Raw genomic sequence first — 23,832 nt, forward strand, 5'->3', positions numbered from 1 at the left:
TGTTATTGTGACTTTTTGATTATAGCCATTCTAGTGGATGTGAAGTGATATCTTATTGTGGTGTTAAGTTGTATTTCCTTATGACCAATAATGGTCAACATCTTTAAATGTGTGTACATATTAGCTTTTCATATATCTACTTTGGTGAAATGTCGATTCAAATCTTTTGCCCATTTTCAAATTGGGTTGTTTTATTATTGTGTTGTAAGAGTTCTTGATATATTCTGGATATATTATCGGATTTATTAATTGTAGTTATTTTCCTCCTGACCTGTGGCTCATCTTTTCATTTTCTCAATGGTAACTGTTGAAAGATTTTTGAGGAGAAAGGGGACAAGACAGAGTTGTGCTTCAGAAAGAGTCTAGCAGCAGTGTCCATTGAAATGGACAGAGAATTTGAACTAATACTCCTAACTAACTAATAACTCCTTAAATTGTAATATAGGGAATAAGCACAAGCCAAGTTTCTCAAAATTCTCTGGGAATCAAAGGGTTATAAGCAACTATTTATTGAAGCCTGTTTACAGTCCAGTTAACCAGTAAGCCAGAATCAGTGAAACTACCCAATCTGGGGGAGTACAAAAGCCTTTCAGAAGGTTTCCCTGGATTAGGAAAATCAGAGAGATGGAGGAGGAGAGATGAGCTATTCCAGGGCTACATAAATAACTTCCAGCATTGAACACGACAATTCTGAACTACCTTGCCAGGTGCTGTCGCACTGGTGTTTACTGGCGGGAAACTAGGAAGAGCTGGATCTTGGCCCTTGGATTTTGACTGGTTGCTGGGAGAGGTGGAGCCCATTTTAGTGGGTCTCTTTGAAAAAGCCCGTCAAGATGTCAGGCCTACTCTCAGTCTTCTTCCACCTCCTCTTTCTCTTCAAGTTGGTTGCCCCAGTGACCTTTCGCCACCACCGCTATGATGACCTTGTGCGGACGCTGTACAAGGTGCACAACGAATGCCCCTACATCACGCGGATTTACAGCATCGGGCGCAGTGTGAAGGGGAGACACCTCTATGTGCTGGAATTCAGCGACTACCCTGGAATCCACGAGCCCTGTAAGCCCTGCGCAGTTCTTGGAGTGTATGGGACAGGACCCTTCCCTGAGAAATCCAGTAATCAGGGTTGTTTTCTGGGGAAGTCCATGGACCCCTCCACCTATAAAGTATCTCTTCCTCCATCTGTGCTAAATATTTCCCCACTGAGACCTCAAATTGCCCCTGCCTCTGGGAAACTACAACCCCAATTCAGGCTCTAGTCTGTTCCTCCTTTAGAGGTTCTGTTTGCTTAAGACCTTAATGCTAAAAGGTGAGTCTCCTTCCCTCCTCCCATCCCATCCCCCTGCCTTCCCTCCCATTATGCTTCTTTCTTCCTTTTTGTTATGCTATCTTTAACCAGCGCTTCAGGAGACTTAGGCAGAAACAATCAGCTCTTCTAGTTCCATCAGGAAGCCTCAAAGGGTTTCAGGATATCTCTTTGGGGAATGGCAGTGTGATAGTATATGGGATCCTGGAGAGAATTTGAGGTCTTGGGTATTAGTTTTATGTGCTGCATTACTTTTTGTTAGTTTGTTTCTATTATAAAAGCAATCAGTGTTTAGATTAAAATAGAAGTTAGTTAAGGACACAAAAACAAAGCTCACACCCTAATCCTACCATCCACAGATGATCATTGTTAATATATTGATGCATATCTTTCCAGACCTTTTTGTATGCATGTTTAACAACCCCCCCACACACATTTTTTAATAAAAATGGAATCATATTAGAAATGCTTTTCTCATTCCATTGTCTTTCATAAGTAGCACCCATGTCTGTAAATGTACCTCTTCATCATATTTTTGTTGCTGAATATTCATTGCTTGGTTGTATTTAACTGTTGATTGAATGATGGGCATTGGAGTTGTGTCTAATTTCTCACTTCTTGACTTAGAACAACTGTGGCATCCAAATTATGTCCGTTCCTCCTTCACATTGTCACCTTCAAATCTCTCTCTTTCTTTCCACTTCCACACCTCCCACACTAGCCTAACATCATCACAACCTGCCTAATCATCACACTAGGTTCCTGACTTCCAACTCCTACCTGCCTCCACTCTCTAAAACTCCCCTTCAGCACACCGATGCCAAAATACTTGTCCCAAATACTCAGATAATCCTCTCTCTCACTCCCCTGCTTAAAATCCTTTAGTGACAACCTCACACCCAGTGGATCCTGTCTGTGACAGCCTCAGATTGCTACATGGCCAGTGAGGAGGCTAATGGGGGAGTGGCGCTGGCTCAAGGAAGTCTATGCCATTAAATGAGGATAAGGACTTTGCTTTGAAGCCACACTTGCACAGAAAGCACTGTGCTTTTGGGGGTGTGTGTTCATTGAAGAAGCTTGTGGGTACTAGTTTTAGGGCCAGCCCCTCATGCCATGCATTCAAGGCCTCCTTTAAGCCTTTCCATACTATTCAACCCCTCGCTAATCTCTCTTTTCTCTGATTCCCTATAACTTAACTGTTCATCCATTCATTCCTTTCATACATTCGTTATTCATTCCACAAATATTACTGATTATCCGCAGTATCTGTAAGCACTTTTGTAGACTCTGAATATACAACAAACATAAAACAAAGACACCTCCCTCAGGGGCCTTAATTTTAGCCATGTAAGACTGGCAACAAATGGGTAACTAAGTAAGTACATATTAAGTCAGATGAAAAAACAAAGTGCTATGGAGAAAAATAACCTTTAACAGAGAGATAGAGAATGCCCTCGGCAGGAGAGAGGGTCGTTGCTATTTAGGAAAAGCGTCTCCTTTGAGGTGAATTTTGAGCATGTGATGGGCCCTGCCACGCTGTAACTGAGGAGGAAAGTGTTTGCAGACAGAGGGAAGGGCAGGAGCAGGCTTGCAGGTGTGAGGAGCAGCGAGGGGGCCCCTGTGGCTCCAGCAGAGCCAGCCTTGGGAAGCAAGGTCAGGGCAGTACGGCTGGGCCTAGGCATACGGGGCAGGAGATCAGGTCGTGCCTTACAAGTCTGGGTGAAGATTTCGGCTTTTAGAGTGAAGTGAGAAGCCACTGGAGGGTTTTAAGCAGAGGAGTGACATGGTCTGACTTAAGTTTGTAAAATTAAGTTTTCAACTGGGATGATTAGGAATTGTTATGCCATAACCCAAGCAGGTCTTGGGAAAACACCATTCTTACCCTGAAAAGACTTGTTTCTGAGAAGCATCAGGCTACTGTGAATGCATCTGGGCTTTGGTCTCCATTTTCTTAAATAACTAGGTGATCTCCAACAGGTTACTCAGCTGCTTCCATACCTCCCTCATCCTGTGGCTAATGGTGCCTACTTCACAGCTTTTCTGTGAAGATTAGGAGGAATGAACACAGAAGGGGCTCGATGGCATGGATTTCTGTAGCATTTATATTTGCAATTTGTTCAAAAGAGCCTCGGGGATCGCGGGAAAAGACTCAATGGAAGCATAAAATTTTCATCTATTCATTACGGGAAGAGAGAGGGAAAGATCCCTGTGCAAGGCTAGGAATCCTTGCCGCTTGCCAGCTTTCCCCATCCTCTCTTCCTGCGTGTTCTTGTCGCCCTTGCAGTGGAACCAGAAGTCAAGTACGTGGGGAACATGCACGGCAACGAGGTGCTGGGCCGCGAGTTGCTGCTGCAGCTGGCGGAGTTTCTGTGCGAGGAGTTCCGGAGCGGGAACCAGCGCATCGTGCGGCTGGTGGAGGGCACGCGCGTTCACATCCTGCCGTCCATGAACCCAGATGGCTACGAGGTGGCTGCCGCCCAGGTACCGAGCCCCCTGGGGCCAGAGCCCTCCGGGGAGTCCGCAAAAGCGTCAGCGCAGTCCCGCTGTTGAGGCCACTGTGCATTAGAGAAAAAGCCGGTGGAGATACAACACAGTGTGCAGACCCCCTTCAGCACTGCGGCCCTAAGCAGTGAACGTGGGCTGCCTCCACACCCTTCCAGCAGACCTCCCGGTTTTGTTTTGGGGATCAATGAGGCAATATCTGTGACAGTGCTTTGTAAACTGGAAAGTACTAACCAGCTGTGAAGGGCTCTTGCAAAACCGACCTCCTTCCCTCTATTTTTTAGCTTCTAACCCTAAATACTCTTCTCCCTGCTACCCTACACTTCCCATTTGCGTTGGGAGTGGGTGCGTGGGTGGGGGAGGGAAACAGAACTAGCTTGTCCGAGAATGGGGAAGTCGGGGGCTAATTCTAGATTCTTCATGCATTTGGTTATATTTCTTTTTTTTTAATTGAGGTATAATTGACATGCAATATTATATTTGTTTCAGATGTACACCATAGCGATTGGACATTTGTGTGCATTGCTAAATGAATATTTTACTATATTTATGTACAACTTTTTCCTCTACTAATATAGTACTCAGCCTTTTAATTCTTTATTTTGGAGTTACATTTTGCAGGGGTCTATCGGCTTTTACTTTATTTCCTGACATAAATTCAGAATGTCAACGTGCCTAACTTTAAATCAATGATTTTGTGTGTGTGGCTGTGCATTAGAACCATACCTGAAGATTTTTTGAAATATAAATTCCTAGGTCTCCACACCCCAAACCCTCATCTACTGAATTAGAATGTGGTGGGGAAGGGAGGGGTGAAGCCAGGCATCTTCCTGGTACAATGGATATGTCCCTTTAAAAACTGTGTTTAATTAAACCTGGTTTGTTTGGGGTTTGGGGTGAGGGATTGTAAATTAAAGAGGGTTTTTTTTTCCAATTTAAAAATATGTTTATTTGGGGTAGTCTTGAAACTTTTTTCATTTTTAAGACTAGATTTCACTACTTAACTTAAAAAAATTACTTTATTGTGGTAAGAACACCAAAGATGAACTCTATGCTCTTAATTTTAGCGTACAACATGGTATTGTTGACTATAGGTACAGTGTCATACAACTAGTCTCCAGAACTTATTTATCCTGTTCAACCAAAACTTTATGTACCTTCATTAGTAACTCCCCATTTCTTCCTCCTCCCAGCCCCTGGCAACCACCCTCCGCTCCGGTTCCATGAATCTGACCACTCTATCCCGCTCAAGTAGAACCGTGAGGCATCTACTTTTTAAACCTGCTTGAGAATAGTGCTGGGGAGGTCAGTAGAGGCAGGGAAGGGAATGGAGCCAAGATGCTGAATGAAACACAAATTTGACCCTTGCAGCTTCCTGCCAACACAACTCATCAAATGAGAAAAGAAAGCTTTGTTCCTCTACTGAAAAATCAGACAGGTGCCCATTAACGTCTTAAGGCCTGAGTTTCCAAAATAGCAGGAAAATTTGGAAGAGATGTAGGGGAGACCTCCAGCCTGCTTGCTTTCCTTCTATTGGTCCTTCCCAATGTTGCAGTGCAGAAACCAAAGGACCTCAGACTTGCCCATGTCTCTTGTGGAATGAGGTGGGGTGGGAGGAAGTGGGGAAAATCCCTGACAGCCCTGTAAATCCTAGAACCATCTCTGGGGAGCCAGTCACCTCGGCCCACCTGCTGGGTACTTGCTCAGAGGGAGCAGAGCTTGAACCTGAGCACAAGAGAAGCCTGATCTGGTTCTCAGACTCCCAGAGCCACCTGCCATACCCAGAGGAAACCTGTCTGCAGAGCTATACAGGGAAGACCTGCCTGGCCACCAGACTTTAAAGCTACCTGTGGGTAAAACAGAAGAATCTCCCCTTCCTCCACCCCACCACAGATTTCCAAATCGTAATCCCTAGAAACTGTGCGTATGTTCTATTACATGGCATGGGAGAATTAAGGTTGCAAGTGGAATTAAGATAAGCTAATCATCTGACCTTAAAATATCCTGGATTATTTGGATGGGTCCAGTGTAATCAGTCACAGGGGTCCTTTGATATGGAAGAGGGAAGCAGAAGGTCACAGAGAGATTTGAAGATGTCATGCCAACGAATGTGGGTGGCCTCTAGAAGCTGGAAAAATCAGGAAACAGATTCCCTTAGAGTCCTCAAAAAGAACACAGCCTTGCTTGTGCCTTTATTTTAGTCTTATGAAACCCATTTCAGTCTTCTGACCTCTAAAACTATAAGATAATAAGCTTGTGTTGTCTTAAACCACTAAGTATGTAGTAATTTTTTTACAACAGGAATAGGAAAGAAACACACTACCTACCCTATTGATGAGAACTTTCTGTTAAGGAAACTCCTTACCCGCCAGCCTGACTAATGACCTGATGTGAGTGACAAATTGGCTCGTAAGTAAATTAATATAACTGTTAATATGGACAGTTATGAGCTACAGTGATATGAATGAGCAAGTAGTGACAAACTCCTGGAAGCGTAATGAAAATCATTATCTCATAGAAGTGAAAAATCAAACTCCAAATTGAAAAACTATACAGATATTTTCCACCAGAGCAAAGTGAATGTAGGGAATGAGATATAAGAATAAGATATGAGCAGAGTGCCATGAAAAAAAAAAAAGAAATCTAAGGACAATAAAAAATTTTTAAAATATGAAAATGGTAGTACATCTGTGAGTGTTTAGCTGCACACATCCATCCATTCACCCCACTTCCAGGAGCTGCTACTAATTTGGGCTCCACCCTCTCTATCCACAGGGGCTCCTGTGGACACCACTCCCCTTCTCCAATGCCATACAAAACAGTAGATGGCATTTCAGTTTTCTGAAGGCCTTTGAGCATATCACTATTCTGGCCCTTTATATATTTTAATTATTTACATATATATCTACCTGTACATATTATGAATTCCTAGAAGGTAGGCATAATGTCTCATTATCTCTTTTCCTAGTGTCTTTCAGAGGGCTCTGAGTAGAGAAGCACTTAAGTAAATGTTTATTGGCTAAAAGGATGGATGAATGAGTGAATGCATGACCAAATAAATGATAACAATCTGAAGTGTGAGCAGGGAAATAAAGGGATCCAGGAGGTTGGCATTGCTGAGAAGAAAGATAAACAAGGATCCTAAATTTAAAAAAGTAAAGGAGTAGGAGTGCTTTCCATGGTGCAGCTGCTTTGGAAACAGTTTAGAAGTTTCTGAAAAGGTTAAATATAGACTTCAGCTATGACCAAGTAGTTCTACTAGTTGGTGTCTACCCAAGAGAAATGAAAACATACATCTGTACAAAGACTTGTACACAAATGCTCATAGCAGCATCATTCACAATAGCCAAAAAGTGGAGATGACCCAGATGTCCATGGACAGGGTTGAATAGTACCCTCCCCAAAATTTGTGTCTAACCTGGAGCCTCTGACTGTGACTTTATTAGGAAATAGAGTCTTTCCATATGCAGTCAAGCTAAGGTGCAATCATACTGGATTGGGATGACCAACTCAAATCTGACTGGTGTCCTTATAAGAAGAAAGAAATCTGTACAGAGACACCCATGAGGGAGAAACGCTATGAAAATGGAAGTAGAAATTGAAGCAATGCATCTACAAGCCAAGGAGTGTGTCAAGGATGGCTGGCAACCACTAGGGTCTGGAAGAGACAAAGAAGGAGCTTCTTCTAGGGTCTTTGGAGCGTATGACCCTGCTGATCTCTTGATTTCAGCCTCCAGAACTGTGAGAGAATACATTTCTGTTGTGATGGGCCACCCAGTCTGTGTAATTTGTTTCAGCAGCCCTAGGAAACTACTAGTCTATTAACTGGTAAGTACACAAAGTATAGTAAATCCATATAATGGAATACTAGTCAACAATAAAAAGGAATGAAATACTGACACATGCTACAACATGGAGGAACCTCAAAAAACATTGTGCCCAGTGATAAAAGCCAAACATGAAGTGTGTGATCCCACTTACTGAAATGACCAGAAAAGGCAAATCTAGGGAGACAGACAGTGATAAACTAGGGCCAGACTAAGAATGAGGAATGACTGAGTGGGTGTGAGGTCTCTTTTCGGGATGTTAGAAATACTCATGAGTTTGATTAAGCCAATGTTCGTACAACTCTTGTCAGTAGGAACTAGAATTCATTGAACTGTGCAATAAAATGGGTGAATTTTATGGTATGTAAATTACTCCTCAGTAAAGCCATATTTTAAAAATAGCAGTTCCCATTATCCTGAAACACCCTACTCTTGTCAGAGCTTCTCCTGGGATCTCTACCATTGACACATGGTTTACAGGGAAACTTGAACCCCACCACTGGGACTTTGGATGAATTAATGGAGAAAATGCTGCATCATTTGATAGATTAATGCCCCCCTCCCTCCCCAAAACTCTGCAGTGTTCTTCAAATATAGGATCCAGCCTGAAACCTTCCTTTCTCGTTTCTACATTTTCCTGCTAGGGCGCAGACGTTTCTGGATACCTGGTTGGCAGGAACAATGCAAACGGAGTGGACCTGAACCGCAACTTCCCTGACCTCAACACCTACATCTACTACAATGAGAGACATGGAGGCCCTAACCACCACTTGCCCCTCCCAGACAACTGGAAGAGTCAGGTAGGAGAGGAAATGTGCATGTCGAATGGGGTAAATCAGCTTCTGGAATTTCTTCTCACAATCTCCAGGTCAATTAAACAAGCAGGAAGTAAGCATCCACTCAACTCTGTTAATCTGTGCAGAGCGGCAAGAACTGTATCTTCCCCTCTTTGTATCTCTTCTCTCCCAGCAAAGAGGCCCTCCTGGAGCACAAGCAGTTTGATGTTAGTGGTGAAGCTAGTGAAGTGAAAGCGGTTATCATAGATACCATTGTGCGGTGCTTTACCATGTTACAAAATTCTTTCTTTGCCACTGTTTCCACTGATTGTTGTAATGCTGTGAAATGAATGCACGAAGCAGGGCTGAGATCCTTCCCTGGTTTACACTCATACAGCTAGTAACTGGTGGACTCAGGATTAAAACCCAGGCCTTCTGATTCCTAAGCCAACATTCTTTCTACCAGACTATCCTGTCAAAAGAAGATTCTAGCATTCTGTAGAGAAATCTCTCTTACATGTGATGAACTGTGTACTCACCAACAATTAGCTACAGAAGGAAGCTCAGGGAACTCACTCCTACAGTTTTCCCCTGCCCTTTCTGTCTGACTCTCGGCTGCTTTACCTTACTGTCATTTCCCTTACTGTCTCAATCTGAAGAGCCCAGCTGATGCACCCAGGCCTGGAGGCCTGGAATGCCACCCATGGTAATGAGAGTGCTCCTGGGAATAACCACTGTGATCCTCGGAGCATCCCCATCACCACCCTGTTCCTTCCACCGTATAAGGTACATTTCAATGTTCTATTTGTGAATATTTAAACTTAGAGATTGCAAATGTAAGGCTTTCTATTGGGAGTTTCCAGAAGGAATAGTCTCAGTTTTTTCCCCCTTGGAAATGAAGCAAAAGTCATGCTGACAAGTTTAGATTTCAGATGGCAACTATGTCCTTGGCTCAACTAAATAATAAGTCAAAAGTAACCTTGTAGTAGTTGGCATATCTAGCCCAAAGGATGTCCTGATTTATTAAACTATCCAACTAAAATAAGGTAATTGAGCTAATAGTAATTAGACTTCCACTGGCTCCTTTTTCTCCATCTTAGAAGAACAAAGGCAAGTCTTCTTGCTCCTTATGGGAGAGGAGCAGTGAGAAGCTGGCCTCATGCTGATGCATGGTGGCTTAGGACATGGAGAAAGGGCTGCTTCAAAGGATCTGAGCCCTGGTCACAGAGCGGGACTGGTGCCTTTGGTATCATATCCATTCTGATCGGGCGTCACTCAACCCTATTCATCCAGTCCCTCAGGAAGGGCAAAGAAAAGGGCCGTTGCAGCTGACTGTTGGTCCAAGAGGAGCCATTAGCACATTAACACCACATGACCTCTAAGCAAATCCGTCCTGAGAGGAGGGAAAACACTAAAGACTAAATTATTTACCTATACTGCAAATTCTAGTAGATTCAAGGCTTTCTTTAAAATACTATCACTCACTAGGAACATAATATGCAATCGAGAGTGTGGAATTCAACTACTTAGCCAAGACTGGCCCTTATCACACTATGTCTGACCTATGAAATTTGGATATGACCACAGGAGCGAGTTCTTCTTGTCAACATTACAGCAGATGTGGTGGTGTAAGGAGGAGGTTGAAAATCATTACTGTAAACCAATGCTTCCCAGATGTATTTCCTAGAGCCCTAAATATCTGCAGAGGGGCTTCAGCAGCTGCTGGAGCAATGGGAAAATTAGAGAACCCCTTCCTTGTTGTCAGAGAAGCCAAGCTGGGGCCCTCAGCTCTCCACTCTCTTCACACCTTTCTCTCTTTCTTTCTGTCTCTGTCTCTGTCTCTGTCTCTCTCTCAATAGACTTTATTTTTTCCCATCCTACAAGAAGCCATAACTTATTAATGACAGAAACAATATAAAATTTCAAGCCAAGCTGCAGCTATTCTTTTGAAACACCAAAAAAAGTTTCTTGTTTCCAGATGGCTACACTGTTAACTCCGTAATAGTATTTACAACGGCATTACTGTTGTTCTCCAGGGCTGGGACTGCTTTTGCTCTTGACACATTTACTTGCGACATGACTGGGTCTATGTCCTTAATTTCCACACCTATTTCATCAACCTCTTCTTCACTCTGCTCTTGTACAGTTGGAGTCTGTGTGTTTTCCCGAATGTCTGAGACAGCTTCATCTTGAACTTTCAGTTTCTCAGCAGCTGCGAGTTGTGCCTGCTGAGATAAGTCCTTGATAAGAGACTTTATTTTTTAGAGCAGTTTTAGGTTCCCAGCAAACTTGAGGGGGAAGTCCAGAGTTCCCATGTACTCCCTGCTTCCCATTATTAACATCCCCCAACAGAGTGATAATTTGTTACAACTGATGAACTACCTTGGCCCATCATTATCACCCAAGTCCATAGTTTACATTAGTGGTCACTGTTCATGGTGTACGTTCTATGGTCTGTGGCATTTGTCCGCTGTCACAGTATCATATACAATAGTTTCACCTCCCCAGATGCTCTCTCTTTAGCTACTTTGTATATTGGGATTCCACATGCGATGTCATTTTGAAAAAGAGTCCATCCACTTAATTTTTTATTTTTATTTTTTTAAGTTTATTTAGAGAGAGAGAGAAAGCAAGTGAGCATGAGTGGGAGGGGCAGAGAGAGAGAGGGAGAGATAGGGTCCCAAGCAGGCTCTACACCGTCAGCATGGAGCCCGACACAGGGCTCGCATGAACTCACAAACTATGAGATCACGACCTGAGCCGAAATCAGGAGTTGGATGATTTAACCGACTGAACCATCCAGGCATTGTTCCACTTAAATTGTTTAAACCATTATGCAAAAGACCAGAGTTTCCCCATCTCCTTTTCTCATAACCAGGAGGACACTGTTTTATTCAGACGTACTATCCTCTCAGGCCACTTCCTGACAAACCTCTATGGACGGCCGTCTGCCACCTCCCGTTGCAGCTCCACTGCTAGACCCTCATCTCTCCACAGGTGGAACCCGAGACTGAAGCTGTGATCCACTGGATCCGCTCCTTCAACTTTGTCCTTTCGGCCAATCTCCACGGAGGAGCCGTGGTGGCCAATTACCCATATGACAAGTCCTTCGAGCATCGGGTCCGAGGCATGCGCCGCACTGCCAGTACCCCCACGCCCGATGACAAGCTTTTCCAGAAGGTATGCAGAATGGCAGCTTGTTCAGCCAGAGGAACGTGGGACTCAGGAGAGGATTTAAGGGGTCTGATTTACAAGGTTATGGTAATATGACTATATTAGTAAAAAATAGACTATGTGCATGAAAAAGGTTTACCTAATAGTTCCAAGCAGCAAGAGAATAAAATCAAGAGATTATTTTATAGTTAATATATTAGTAGTAACATATAATGAATACAAATAATTAACATTAATTATTAATTCATCAATTAATGAATTCCATAGAGAATAATACCAGTTATTGCTTTGCAAAGCTAATATATTATTATAACTTTCTCCAGTAATCTCATTTTTTCCCACTGTTATAAAGTAGTACTAAAAGGAAAGTGTAGAGATTCCGCATATATTCCTCATCTCCCAACACACACCTCTCACCCCTAGTACATACATTAGTCCCCCTTATCCATGGGGGGTCCGTTCCAAGGCCCCCAGTGACTGCCTGAAACTGCAAGTAGTACTGAACCCTATGTATAATTTTTCCCTATACATTCCTGCGATAAAGTTTAACTTGCAAATTAGGCACAGTAAGAGATTAACAATAATAAGTAATAATAAAATACAGCAGTCATAACAATATACTATAATAAAAGTTATGTGAATGGTATAATAGAATATTAGTTACATGAAAGTTATCATAAAAGTTAAATGAATTTCTCTCAAAACATCTTACTGTGCTATACTCACCTTTCTTGTGATGATATGAGACGATAAAATGTCTACCTGGTGAGATAAAGTCAGGGGAATGACATTGGCATTGTGACCTAGCATTAGGCTACTACTGACCCTCTGACATATAGTCAGAAGGAGGATCATCTGCTTCCTGACCCGAGTTGACCACAAGTAATGGAAACCATGGCAAGTGAAACCATGGGTAAGGGAGTTCTACTGTAATTCTTCTCATAGTGAAGGCCTATTTTACTTGCTCCTTGTTTTCTTTTATAAAATTCAGCTAGAAAATGGTACACCTAGAAGGGAGCTTATATGTCATCTGGTGTCACCCCTCACTTTGCACTTGAAACTTATCCCCAGGAGAGTGGAAAAATCAGAACACAGTTCTCCTAACTCTAGTCCAACACACAGACACACACACACACAGACACACACACACACACACACACACACACACACACACCATTTCCCTATGCCCGCTGGTATTTTCTTTCACTAAATCAAGTAATGAGCTGTTTACATAGTATGGGGTTTCGTGGTATCACCCTACTTCTGAGTGTGAGCACTGCCGTAGGAGTTGGGAGCACTCAGGTCGTTCTCCACCTGCTTGACCCCCAGCTGGCCAAGGTGTACTCCTACGCACATGGATGGATGCACCAGGGATGGAACTGTGGGGATTACTTCCCGGACGGCATCACCAATGGGGCTTCCTGGTATTCTCTCAGCAAGGGTAAGAGGAGTCCTGGGGACAGCAGTGCTGCAAGCTGGGGTGGAATGGGGCTCATCCCTTCTAAATTATCATTTTTTCTCAGGGAAACAGCAAGAATAGTATAGAATTTTGCATTCAAGTAGAGATCTGAGCAATGGAGAAGTCTTAAGTTGGCACTTAATGTCATGTTCTGATGCTTTAAAATGAGGGTAGGGACACCTTGTTGTCCTTTATTATTTTTATTTATTTATTTATTTGTTTGTTTGTTTGTTTTATTTGAGAGAGAGAGAGCACACGCATAGGGGAGAGGTGCAGAGGGAAAGAGAGAGAATCCCAAGCAGGCTCCATGCTCAGTGTGGAACCCGGTGCAGGGCTGGATGTGGGGCTTGACCCAAGGCTCAGTCCCATAGCCTTGAGATCATGACCTGAGATGAAATCAAGAGTCAGGCGCTCGACCAACTGAGCCACCCAGGTGTCACACCTTGTGGTCCTTTAAAACCAGTGGTTTACAGAATAGATTAGGGCATGGGAGGGAAATAGTGTAGTCAAGTGGTTAAACGTATGGCTGTAAGGGTACACTGAGTTGAAACCCAGCTTGCCCATTTACCAGTTATGGGGCTTCAGGGTAATAACCTCTCTGCCTTGGTTTCTCATCTGTACTTTAAGAATCACAATACTTGCATTGTAATTTTGATGTGAACATTCAATAAAACAATGTATATAAAGCATTTGGAAATGGGTGGCTTCTAGATGTTAGGGTCTTTTCTAAGTAGCATGGAGGTATGCCTCACATAGCAACAGATGACCCAAGGCGCTGGCCTGGGTGCCAACAGTTCCTGTGATGCGTGCTCTCTGTACCCTGTCTGCCCATCTCCTCTGAGCTGGACTTTGCCATGGACACAGGCCATTGACAGCATAGCAGAAACCTTGAGCAAGAGGCTTCTCTCTCTGTTCTCTGGGCCTTCCTCATCCCTGAGGGGTGACAGGTCTATTTATGAACCTTTGGTAGATGGAGACCCTAAAGATAGGGAAGAGACTGAAGCAGGAAGCCAGGTTCTTTTAGGTATCACGTTTTAGCAGCTGTCTCTCCCATCCTTTTAAATCTGACCTGGACAGAGCCCAGATAACAGAAAGCTCACTGGTAAGGACTGAGCTGATGGCTGGTTCTATGGAAAGTGGGGAGGAGGAAGGTTAGGGAGTCACCATGTACTGGGAAGTGGTAGACTTCTGTGGCCGACAACCTGCTTATACACAAGGTAAGAAGATTTTGTTGAGCTTTATTATTTTTTTTTTTAGTTTGCCTTAAGGAAGCAATAGGTACCCCATACACAATTTAAAATTTCAAATATACTTTTCCAAATTGTATTTGTTTTTCCCTCCCCTTTCCCATCATCTAAGAAAGCATGGTCTATGCTTCCCAAAATAAACTGATAACAATTCCAAGGTTATTCCGTTCATTAAAATGATTGTTCCAACAGTGTGGTCTCTGGACGAGCATCATTGACGTCAGCTGGGAACTTGTTAGAACTGCAGGTTAGGAGGGCCTCACCCCGTACCTACTGAAACTTGGGCTAAGGCTCAGCAACCTGCATTAGTCTGGGCACAGCCTTCTAGATTATTCTGATGCAGAGAGAGATCCAGTGTAAGAGGTCACAGTTGTTCTTCAATTTCTCCATTCTTTCTATAACAGCTGCTTATGTTTATCAGCTCAGAGCAGGTGAAAATTGATTAAATGACTAGTTTTTAACCTAAACACATTTGTGATATATACACCTAATAATCAGGAACATACTAAAGAATCATTGATTCAACTGATTAATATAGAAGATAGAAGCAGACAAACATTGATGGAAGAAAACTACAGCTGCCTTATGCTTTTTCGAGGGCCTGTGTTTCTGAGTTAACTGCTCTCAGGTTAGTGCAGCATTCTCAGACAGGAGGAGGGCTGTGAAAACAAGGTATCTCAGCTCCAAGGTCTGAAGAACACCATCACCCAGAGAGAAGATCTGTACCCCCGGAAGCAGCACGGGTGTAGTCCAATATCAAGGCATTACTACCAAGCAGACTTTGGAAATGCTAAGAAGGTCAGGAGTGAATTTAAGCATTGAGATGGGGAAGAGGAGAGGATGGAGATGACATAATGGGCATTTATGAAGAGAGAAAACTGGGAAATTGGGGAAAGATTTTATGGAGGAGAAAAATAAATGGAGATCAAGAGGTATAATAGAAGGTCACAGAGTGGTGAGGTGGTGGTAGTGGTGGAGAAATCGCAGTTAAGGAGAGTGGAGGTGGGGAGTGCCAGTGTGGCTCAGCCAGTTAATTGTCCAACTTCAGCTCAGGTCATAATCTCACAGTTTGCAGGTTTGAGCCCCGTGTTGGGCTCTGTGCTAACATCTCAGAGCCTGGAGCCTGCTTCAGATTCTGTGTCTCCCTCTCTCTCTCTGCCCCTCCCCTGCTCTTGCTCTGTCTTTCTTTCTCAAAAATAAATAAACGTTAAAAAAATTAAGAAAGAGAAAGTTGAGGCGGGGCATTAGTGGGATCCTGGTTCTGCAGATCCGCCATCACCCTCTCTCCCTCAGGAATGCAAGACTTTAACTATCTCCACACCAACTGTTTTGAAATCACTCTGGAACTGAGCTGTGACAAGTTTCCCCGCCAAGAGGAATTACAGCGCGAGTGGCTGGGTAATCGGGAAGCCCTAATCCAATTCTTGGAACAGGTAAAATCCCATTCTTTAACTTTCCTGGTTACAGAAAGAGACGTGTTTTCTGATGGCAGGCAAGGGTTTTTGTGAGGCTCAGTTCTGACCTCTGCTTTGATTCCATACAGGACATCTGGGCTGCTTCCACAGAGCCCATTTATTCACTCAACATTATTGAGCACAATTATCTGTCAGAAACAGTACTATATGCTGAGGATTATGGGCAAACAAATATCCCTGCCCACATATAGCTTATATTTTAGTTAGTAGAGACCGACAATAAACAAAATAATAAAGTACATTTTATAACATGGTAGATGCAAAATGCAGTGAAGAAGGCCTTACAGAGAAAATGAATTGAAACAGACACAAAGGAGGTGAGGGAGAGGGTCATACAGCTGTCTAGGGGAGAAGGGACTCCCTGGTGAGGCACATCAGGAAGCGCTAGGCCCCCAGCAAGCAGCTGTTAGGGAAATGCAAATCAATTACACAATAAGATACCTCTTCACACTCACTAGGGTGGCTTCTATACAGTAAAAGACAGACAGTAACAAGCATTGGTAAGGATGTGGAGAATTGGAACTATGAAGAACAGTATGTGGTTCCTCAAAAATTACAAATAGAATAGCTTCCATGATCCAACAATCCCAGCTCTGGACATATATCCAAAAGAACTGAGAGCAGGATCTCAAAGAGATAGTTGCACACCTTTGTTAATATCAGCATTATTCACAACAGCTAAAGGGTAACAGCAACCCAGGTTGCAGCCCAAGTATCCATTGATGGATGAATGGATCAATGAAATATGGTAGGGACATAAAATGGAATATTCTTCAGCCTTAAAAAAGAAGGGAATTCTGAGACATGCCACAACATGAATGAACTCTGAGGACATCAGGCAAAGCGAAATAAGCCAGTCACAAGAAGACAACTATTGTATAATTTTACTTACATGAGGTGTCAAGAGGAGTCAAATCCATAGAGACGGAGAGTAGACTTGTGTTGTGATTTGCCTTAGATTTTCATAGGGGTCACTTTGACTGCTCGGTTGAGAAGAGATTGTCGGGAACAGGAAGTCAGAGAGACCAGTTAATGAAGGGGCTGTTACCATAATCTTTGTGAAGATCAAATGCAAAAATGTATGAGAAAGGGCTTTGAGGACTCCCCAACACTGGACACCTGTTTTATGGTCCTAACTGTGCACTGTACACGTTCCTACAGGTACACCAGGGCATCAAGGGAATGGTGCTTGATGAGAATTATAATAACCTTGCGGAGGCTGTCATTTCTGTTCACGGAATTAACCATGATGTCACTTCGGGTAGGTGGCCACTGCTTGGTGGAGTGTGAGAGAAGCCTTCACGTCCTCACCTTTTTTCAGCATGATCAGGAGGCCAATTTGTAAGCCAGCGAGACTAGCAGGGGTGTCAAGGACCCATGGGGACAGGAGGAAGAAAAGATGATAGAAATGGTGACAGGGGCACCTGGGTGGCTCAGTCAGTTAAGCATTGGCTCTTGATTTCAGTTCAGGTCATGATCTCAGTGTTTGTGGGTTTGAGCCCTGCTGTCAGCACAGAGCCTGCTTGGGATTCTGTGTCCCTCTTGCGCTGCCCCTCCCCTGCTTGCTCTCCTTCTCTCTTGCAAAATAAATAAAAAGAAAACTTAAAAAAAAAGAAAAAGAAACGGAGACAGGGAACTAAGAGGCCCAGATAAGGAAGATGTAATTTCTGTCCCACCATTCAGGAGTCACTGCTTCATACACGTTAGAGGTGTTTTCTGGGTTTGAGGTTGATAGCTCATGTACTAGTGTGAAATGGGGTCTCAAAAAAAGGACTATCAAACTGATGTTTAGTCTTGTTCCTGAGCCAGGCATTTCACTTCACTTCCATCCCGGGAAAAGTTAGTGAGATGCATTCTATGGCCTTGCTGCAGGGGGACAGTGATGGCAGAGGCAGATCTTCTTGGAACCAAGCTGGAACCTCAGAAATGGCGCAGAATATCTCATGGCCACGTGTTGTAAATTGCTCCTGGCCAAAAGTGATCATGCACAACTCTTAGGTCTTTCTGTCTGTCTGTCTGTCTGTCTTCCTTTCTTTTCCTTCCTTCCTTCCTTCCTTTTCTTTCTTTCTTTCCTCTTCTTTCTTTCTTTCTTTCTGTCTTTCTTTCTTTCTTTCTTTCTTTCTTTCTTTCTTTCTTTCTTTCTTTCTTTTCTTTCCTTCTCTCTCTCTCTCTTTCTTCTTTCTGTCCCTCTTTTCTTCCTTCCTTCCTTCCTTCCTTCCTTTTCTTTCTTCCTTTCCTCTTCTTCCTTCCTTCCTTTCTTTCTTTCTTTCTTTCTTTCTTTCTTTCTTTCTTTCTTTCTTTCTTTCTTTCTTTCCTTTCCTTCTCTCTCTCTCTCTTTCTTCTTCTCTCTCTCTCTTTCTTCTTTCTGTCCCTCTTTTCTTCCTTCCTTCCTGTGTTTGTTTTGGTTATAAGGTAGAACAGTAGCTACCAATGATCAGGGATGGGTAAAATTTGCCTACCTCCCACAACCTCGATACGAGCAAGGCCATATTTTACCACACCAACACTTATGACCACACAGGCATCCTAGAGTTCAGACTTTCATTCTATTTAAACTGGATGAAATCTCAACTTAAAGGAAATAACTAGTGTTAGTGAAGGCGATCCCAACACATCTTATATGAAAGGTTCATTCAAGGCAAAAGTAGGATTCTAAAGGCAAGATTCTGTAGCCTCATAGTCAAGCATTAGACAACCAGAACCCTCATACCAGTGGCTGAACCCGAGTTTAGGGATCAAACCTTGGGCATCCTTCAGAACTTCAGGGCTTGCTAGATTTTCATACCCTATGCACAGACAGGGAAAGTCTCTGAAATGTTCCAGCCAATCACCACATATTGAATACTACTAATTCCACCAATAAGAGCCCACTTCCAACACTCACTATGCTAAGTTAACAAATTACTCATATCACCACTGAAAATACTCATTGCCAACATTCATTATGCTGCTTTTAAAAGCATCTAGTATTGATTACAGAGAAAGATAGCTGAAGCCCTTGTCATAGCTGTGTCTGGAATTGGGCCTTTCTGATACAATGCTAGCTAACGATTCCTGGGTGTAAGCTCCCAGTTAAGAAAATGACAGCCCTTGGGGTATAACTTACACTATTCAACATATGCTTTATAACTCACTGCTTTTGCTAAGTATTTAAAAAAAAATTACAGGCATTGAATAGGGGAGCAGACAAGATACTTCCTTATTATTTATTGTATGTCTCATTCTTTTTTAAACTTATTTTTTATTTTATTTAATTTTTGAGAGAGAGATGGGGGGAGAGGCAGAGAAAGAGGGAGAATCTTAAGCAGCCCAGCATGGAGCCCAGTGTGGGGATCAAACTCATGATCATGACCTGAGCAGAAATCAAGAGTTGGAAGCTTAACTGACTGAGCCACCCAGATGCCTCTGTCTCATTCTTAATTGCATTTATTATTTCAGTTGTGCCTTGCTGTACGCTTAAAAGAAATGTTAAAGGCATGGTCACAATTGATTCTAAAAAGATACACAGTCATTAGCCAAAATGCTATATCCCTGCCATAGAAAAATAGGCTTTCTTTTGAATTTTATTTTCCCCTTTAGAAGGTGATGGAAGAAATATTAAAAATAGGATTCTCAAAATCAGACTTACAGTGGTCATTTAGTCTAGCCCTCTGACTCAATATAAGATTACACACATACAACACCACTGACAGCTGTTTTTCTAACCCAGGGCTATCCTGTGCATTAGTGCAAGACCATGTCCATCAGTGCAGGTTGTGCACTGCACAACTGTGTAGGTTTTCCAGGGACACTCAGTCTCTGTTTAAGTGCTCACAATTTCATAAAGCCATTTCTTTTTCAATAATTCTGTTTGTCACAGCTGTTTTGCTGCTTTCTAGCAAAATCTTCCTCCTATAATTTAAACTCATAGTTCTTGGGGCGCCTGGGTGGCTCAGTTGGTTAAGCGTCTGACTTCAGCTCAGGCCATGATCACATGGTTCGTGCTGACGGCTAGCTCAGAGCCTGGAACCTGCTTCAGATTCTGTATCTTCCCCTCTGTCTGACCCTCCCCTGCTCGCACGCTCTCTCTCTCTCTCTCAGAAATAAATTAAAAACATTAAAAAAATTTAAACTCATAGTTCTCATTTTAATTTTTTTAGGTATTTTTTTCTTTACAGTGGCTTTTCAAACATTGAAACAGAAGTCTCATGTAGTTTCTTTACTACCCAAAATAATCATAGATCTTTCAGCCTTTCTCCTAGTGACCCTTTACTGGACATGAGTTTGTTTTAAAAATATAGAGTCTAGAATTAAACACAATACTCTCAGTACAGAGTACATTGAAACTTCTAATTCCCGTGAACTGAGAAGCCCATGCTCTTGTTACATAAAATACCCTAAGATTCTTTTAGATCTTAGCCAGTTTCATCATGCTATTAAAAAAAAATCAAGCTTGTGGTCAGCTACAACCCTCAGATCATTTGTCTTATCAAGGCCCCAAAGGGCAGATTTCTAATCCGCAGAGTTCTATTCTTGTAACTTTTAGGTGACCATGGTGATTACTTCCGGCTGCTGCTTCCAGGTACCTACACTGTCACCGCCACAGCACCTGGGTTCGACCCAGAGACATTGACCGTGACCGTGGGTCCTGGGGAACCAAAACTGGTGAGTTAGGCTGATGTTCGCAGAGCTCCGTAAAGATCACTTACACAAAGTCACAAACAACCTATCACATGGTTCTAATCTCTGCCAAGCTTCCCTCTTCCACTTAAAAAAAAAAATTCATTGCTCTCATATGCTTTTTTTTTTTCTTCTGTCATTTCTCCTATTATGTCTTTCCCCACTTCCTTTTGGCTTCTTCTCTTTCTTCTGTTTCACATAGCACAGTGATGAAAAGCACTATCTTCATCTAAAAAGCACTATCTTCTTCTGTCCACAGACCTTGGACAAGTGACCTAATCATTCTTGCTCAGTTTCTTCCTCTGTAAGTTGGTGCAAATAGTACCTGCTTTGTAAGAGGTTGGAATGAGAAAGCTCACGTAAAGCACTTAGTACAGTGACTTCCACATAGAAAGTGCTCAACAAATGCTCGTTTATAATCCTGGAGACCTTGCCCATATGGACTCCCTTGGGTTGCCTGCTCTGTGCCATCAGCTGGGACTACCACCAGATGGCACTCTGCCCCCTCCTGGTGCCCGTGTGCCAGACAGTCTTGCTTTCCTCTCGCCTTGGCAAAAGAGCGAGCTCCTCTCTGGTATTCAGCTGGCCACAGCTGTCTTTTATAGGTAAGACAAGAAGCAAGGAACGTTTTTGACCTACCGCCTGGACCTTTTCAGCTTTGGTCATAATTAGATTAGGATCCCAGAGCTGAAGAAGCTTAGAGGTCATGGACACTAGTCCTCAGATTTCTCTAATGAGGAAGAGGTAATGAAGCAGGTCTATTTAATGAGCACCTACAGACCTTGTTCCCTCACAAGTCTGCTCTTCTCTAGGGCCTCCTCGCTCTGTCTAGTTCCTTCTGGGTACCACCCTAGACCCCAGCAGACCCTCTAACCCCTTTCTCTGTTGACTCTGTGATTAAGTTGCTTGCTGTCTTCAATACAATTATAGGTGCTATTTACTGAATGGTTCCTATGTATGAGACACTATATGAGAGCTTTCCTGAACTATCTCATTTAACCTTAGCAACCCTGTCAGGGACACGTAAGTCTTCCTGTAATTTATGGCCAAGGAAAATGAAACTTTGAGAAGAAATGTGCCCAATGTCACCCAGTGAGTGAGTGGAGCCCCCGTCGGCACCTCTCTTGGGCTTTCGGGGCTGCCCTCTTAGTGTGCTGCGAGACATCATGCTAAATCACAGCCTGTGTGCATAACCCAGGTTTTAACACAAGGATCCAGGTTCTTTACATCCTCTGAAAAGTCCTCTGAAGTTTCTAGATAGTTCCCCCTTTCCCCTCTCGGCCCGCTAGTCCTAGCTCCTGCATGTTATAAACCACCTCCACTTGCAGATCGGCAGCTCCCACGGCAGCCTGTTGCCTGGCCCCAGTTTCCCAGCCAGCATTCTTCCCCCCCACCCCCACCTCTGGCCTTTTTCTTGTTCTTCCCCAAAGTCAAATGGTTGGTTGATAGGCAGCCGCAGGCGGAAGCCCTGGGTGACAAGCCCTCTTCAATGCCAGGTGCAAACGACTGCAAAGCCTCTTAAGTAATACACTCTACCTCAAAAGAGGTCACTTCCTTTGTGATACAGCCTTTCAGTAAATTAACATAGCCCATCATTGTGTCACATATAACCCAGAAGGGAAAAAAGTTGTCTTTGGGACATGATTCCCAAATGGAAAAACAACTAAAAACCGTTTGCTGATCACCGTAGAGCCTCTCCCTCTTTCCATTTTTCTAAACGGAGATCCATCTGGCCAAGGGAAGAAAAAAGAAAAAAGAGGATTTACTGGAGGGTTTTCACGTTACAGTGAAGACTGTTCACTTATCTCCCACAGTCCTGTGTCCTCTTTGCTTCCCCACAGCCTGCCAGAGGTCAGCTCCTTCCCTCGCCTGCCCTTCCCTTATTTTACTCCCCCCCCCACTGTCTGTCTCTGTCTCTCTGTCTGTCTCTCTTTTTCCTAGATCTCTAAATTACTATATATGAAATGGTAATGATGTAATTAGCTCTGATTTCCTCTACTTTGTGGAACTGGCAGAATCCCTGGCTGTGGGTTTGCGTGGAAGGGGCGGAAAATGACCCCGTGGAGAGCTTGCGTGCATGTTTTCAACTCCCAGCTGGCCTCAGTGGCCCAGACTGTTCCAAGGCCTGGAAGCCAAGGATCCCTCAGGGGAGTGTGGTTAGAACACTGTGCCACTCCCGCCTCCTGGGAAGGTTCCACAGCCTGCAGACCCACAATGTCAGTCTGAGGCGGCTTCACAGCTGCGGCCCTGGCCAGAGGGTCGTGCCGGACAGGACGCATTCACTGCACACGGAAGTGTGGAATTTAAGAATTCATATGAATCATCTATCATTCCCACGATCTGTATTTTCAAGCAGTTAGGCAGCAGGTTCAGATCCGAAGACGTGAGGTCTTCCCTGGCGTGCCCGAGCACAGCACCGGTGATTCACCCCACGGCATGAAGGGGATCAGTACAGGACCGTCCGTCATAGCTCTTGTCCTGAGCAACAGTATCAGCGAAATTGTGGTTTGAGGTGTACATGTCATTTTCTTCTAATAATTAAGTTCATCCAGGTACACCCCGTGTTATCGCCAGTGACTCTTCCTCCTCTTGGCGGCGTCAGGCAAGCCGGGCGCCTTGGTGCTGCCATGGCGTGGCTCGCTGCTGTGCCAGTGCTGCTTCGTGCCCCACCCTCAGGACCTGGGGGTGTGGGAGAACCAGGTCCAGACAGGTTCTTCCCCAGTTCCAGTTCCAGGAAACAGAAAACCGGCCCCTCTCCCCACCTAGCTGCGTCTCTCTTTCTTCCAGGTGAACTTCCATCTCAAGAGAAGCGTCCCTCAGGCAGCCCCTACGAGGAGAGTTCCCAGCCCAGGGCACGGAGGCAGAGTCTTACCAAAGAAAGCGCAGCCCTGGGACAGCTAGGACCTGGGATCCGGAGGTGAAGTGGCCCCAGAGAGTCCCTGCCTGAAAGCCACAGCGCTAGGGCGACTGTTAGAAAGGCTTGTTCCTGCCCTCCCGTCAGATGAAACATGCTTTCTATTTTATTATCTGGGACATATTTAAATATAAACATGTTCACGACAAGCCCGAATGGTCTCTGTTCCCGGGGTCAGCCCTCTGATGCAGGAGTGCACGCAGTCAGCGGGACTCAGTAAGCTTTCCCGATTCTGGGGCTATGGTGTGGGTCCAGAAGGCTCCATGCTGGTCCGCGCTACATCGGGAGACTGGCTCAGGCTAACTGGCCGCTATGCCTCCGGAGTCTAGCACCAAGCCTACAACATAGCAGGTGCTCAAGGGAGACCTCTGAATGAATGGCTGAAGGGCTGAGATGTTTCGCCACTGATGTTGTTCCCATAGCAAGACCAGGGGACCAAGTCTTCTGAAATCCCAGAGGGCCGTTTCAACACTAGCCAATAGTTTCTTTCTTTCTT

General features: G+C 43.9%; 1 protein-coding gene across 1 annotated transcript; it reads left to right on the forward strand.

Moving 5' to 3' along the window:
• The first annotated feature begins 833 nt into the window (after positions 1–833).
• Positions 834–23,477, forward strand: CPN1 (carboxypeptidase N subunit 1). The gene is made up of 9 exons (XM_077780488.1): positions 834–1,056; positions 3,588–3,784; positions 8,277–8,432; positions 11,406–11,588; positions 12,912–13,023; positions 15,582–15,721; positions 16,925–17,024; positions 20,289–20,407; positions 23,210–23,477. The coding sequence occupies exons 1-9, from the start codon at positions 834–836 to the stop codon at positions 23,321–23,323; spliced, it is 1,344 nt and encodes a 447-aa protein (XP_077636614.1). The 3' UTR covers positions 23,324–23,477.
• The last annotated feature ends 355 nt before the right edge of the window (positions 23,478–23,832 follow it).

This window comes from Crocuta crocuta, unplaced genomic scaffold (genome assembly GCF_008692635.1).
Source record: "Crocuta crocuta isolate KB4526 unplaced genomic scaffold, BGI_CrCroc_1.0 scaffold170, whole genome shotgun sequence".
In the NCBI taxonomy this organism is placed as follows: domain Eukaryota; kingdom Metazoa; phylum Chordata; class Mammalia; order Carnivora; family Hyaenidae; genus Crocuta; species Crocuta crocuta.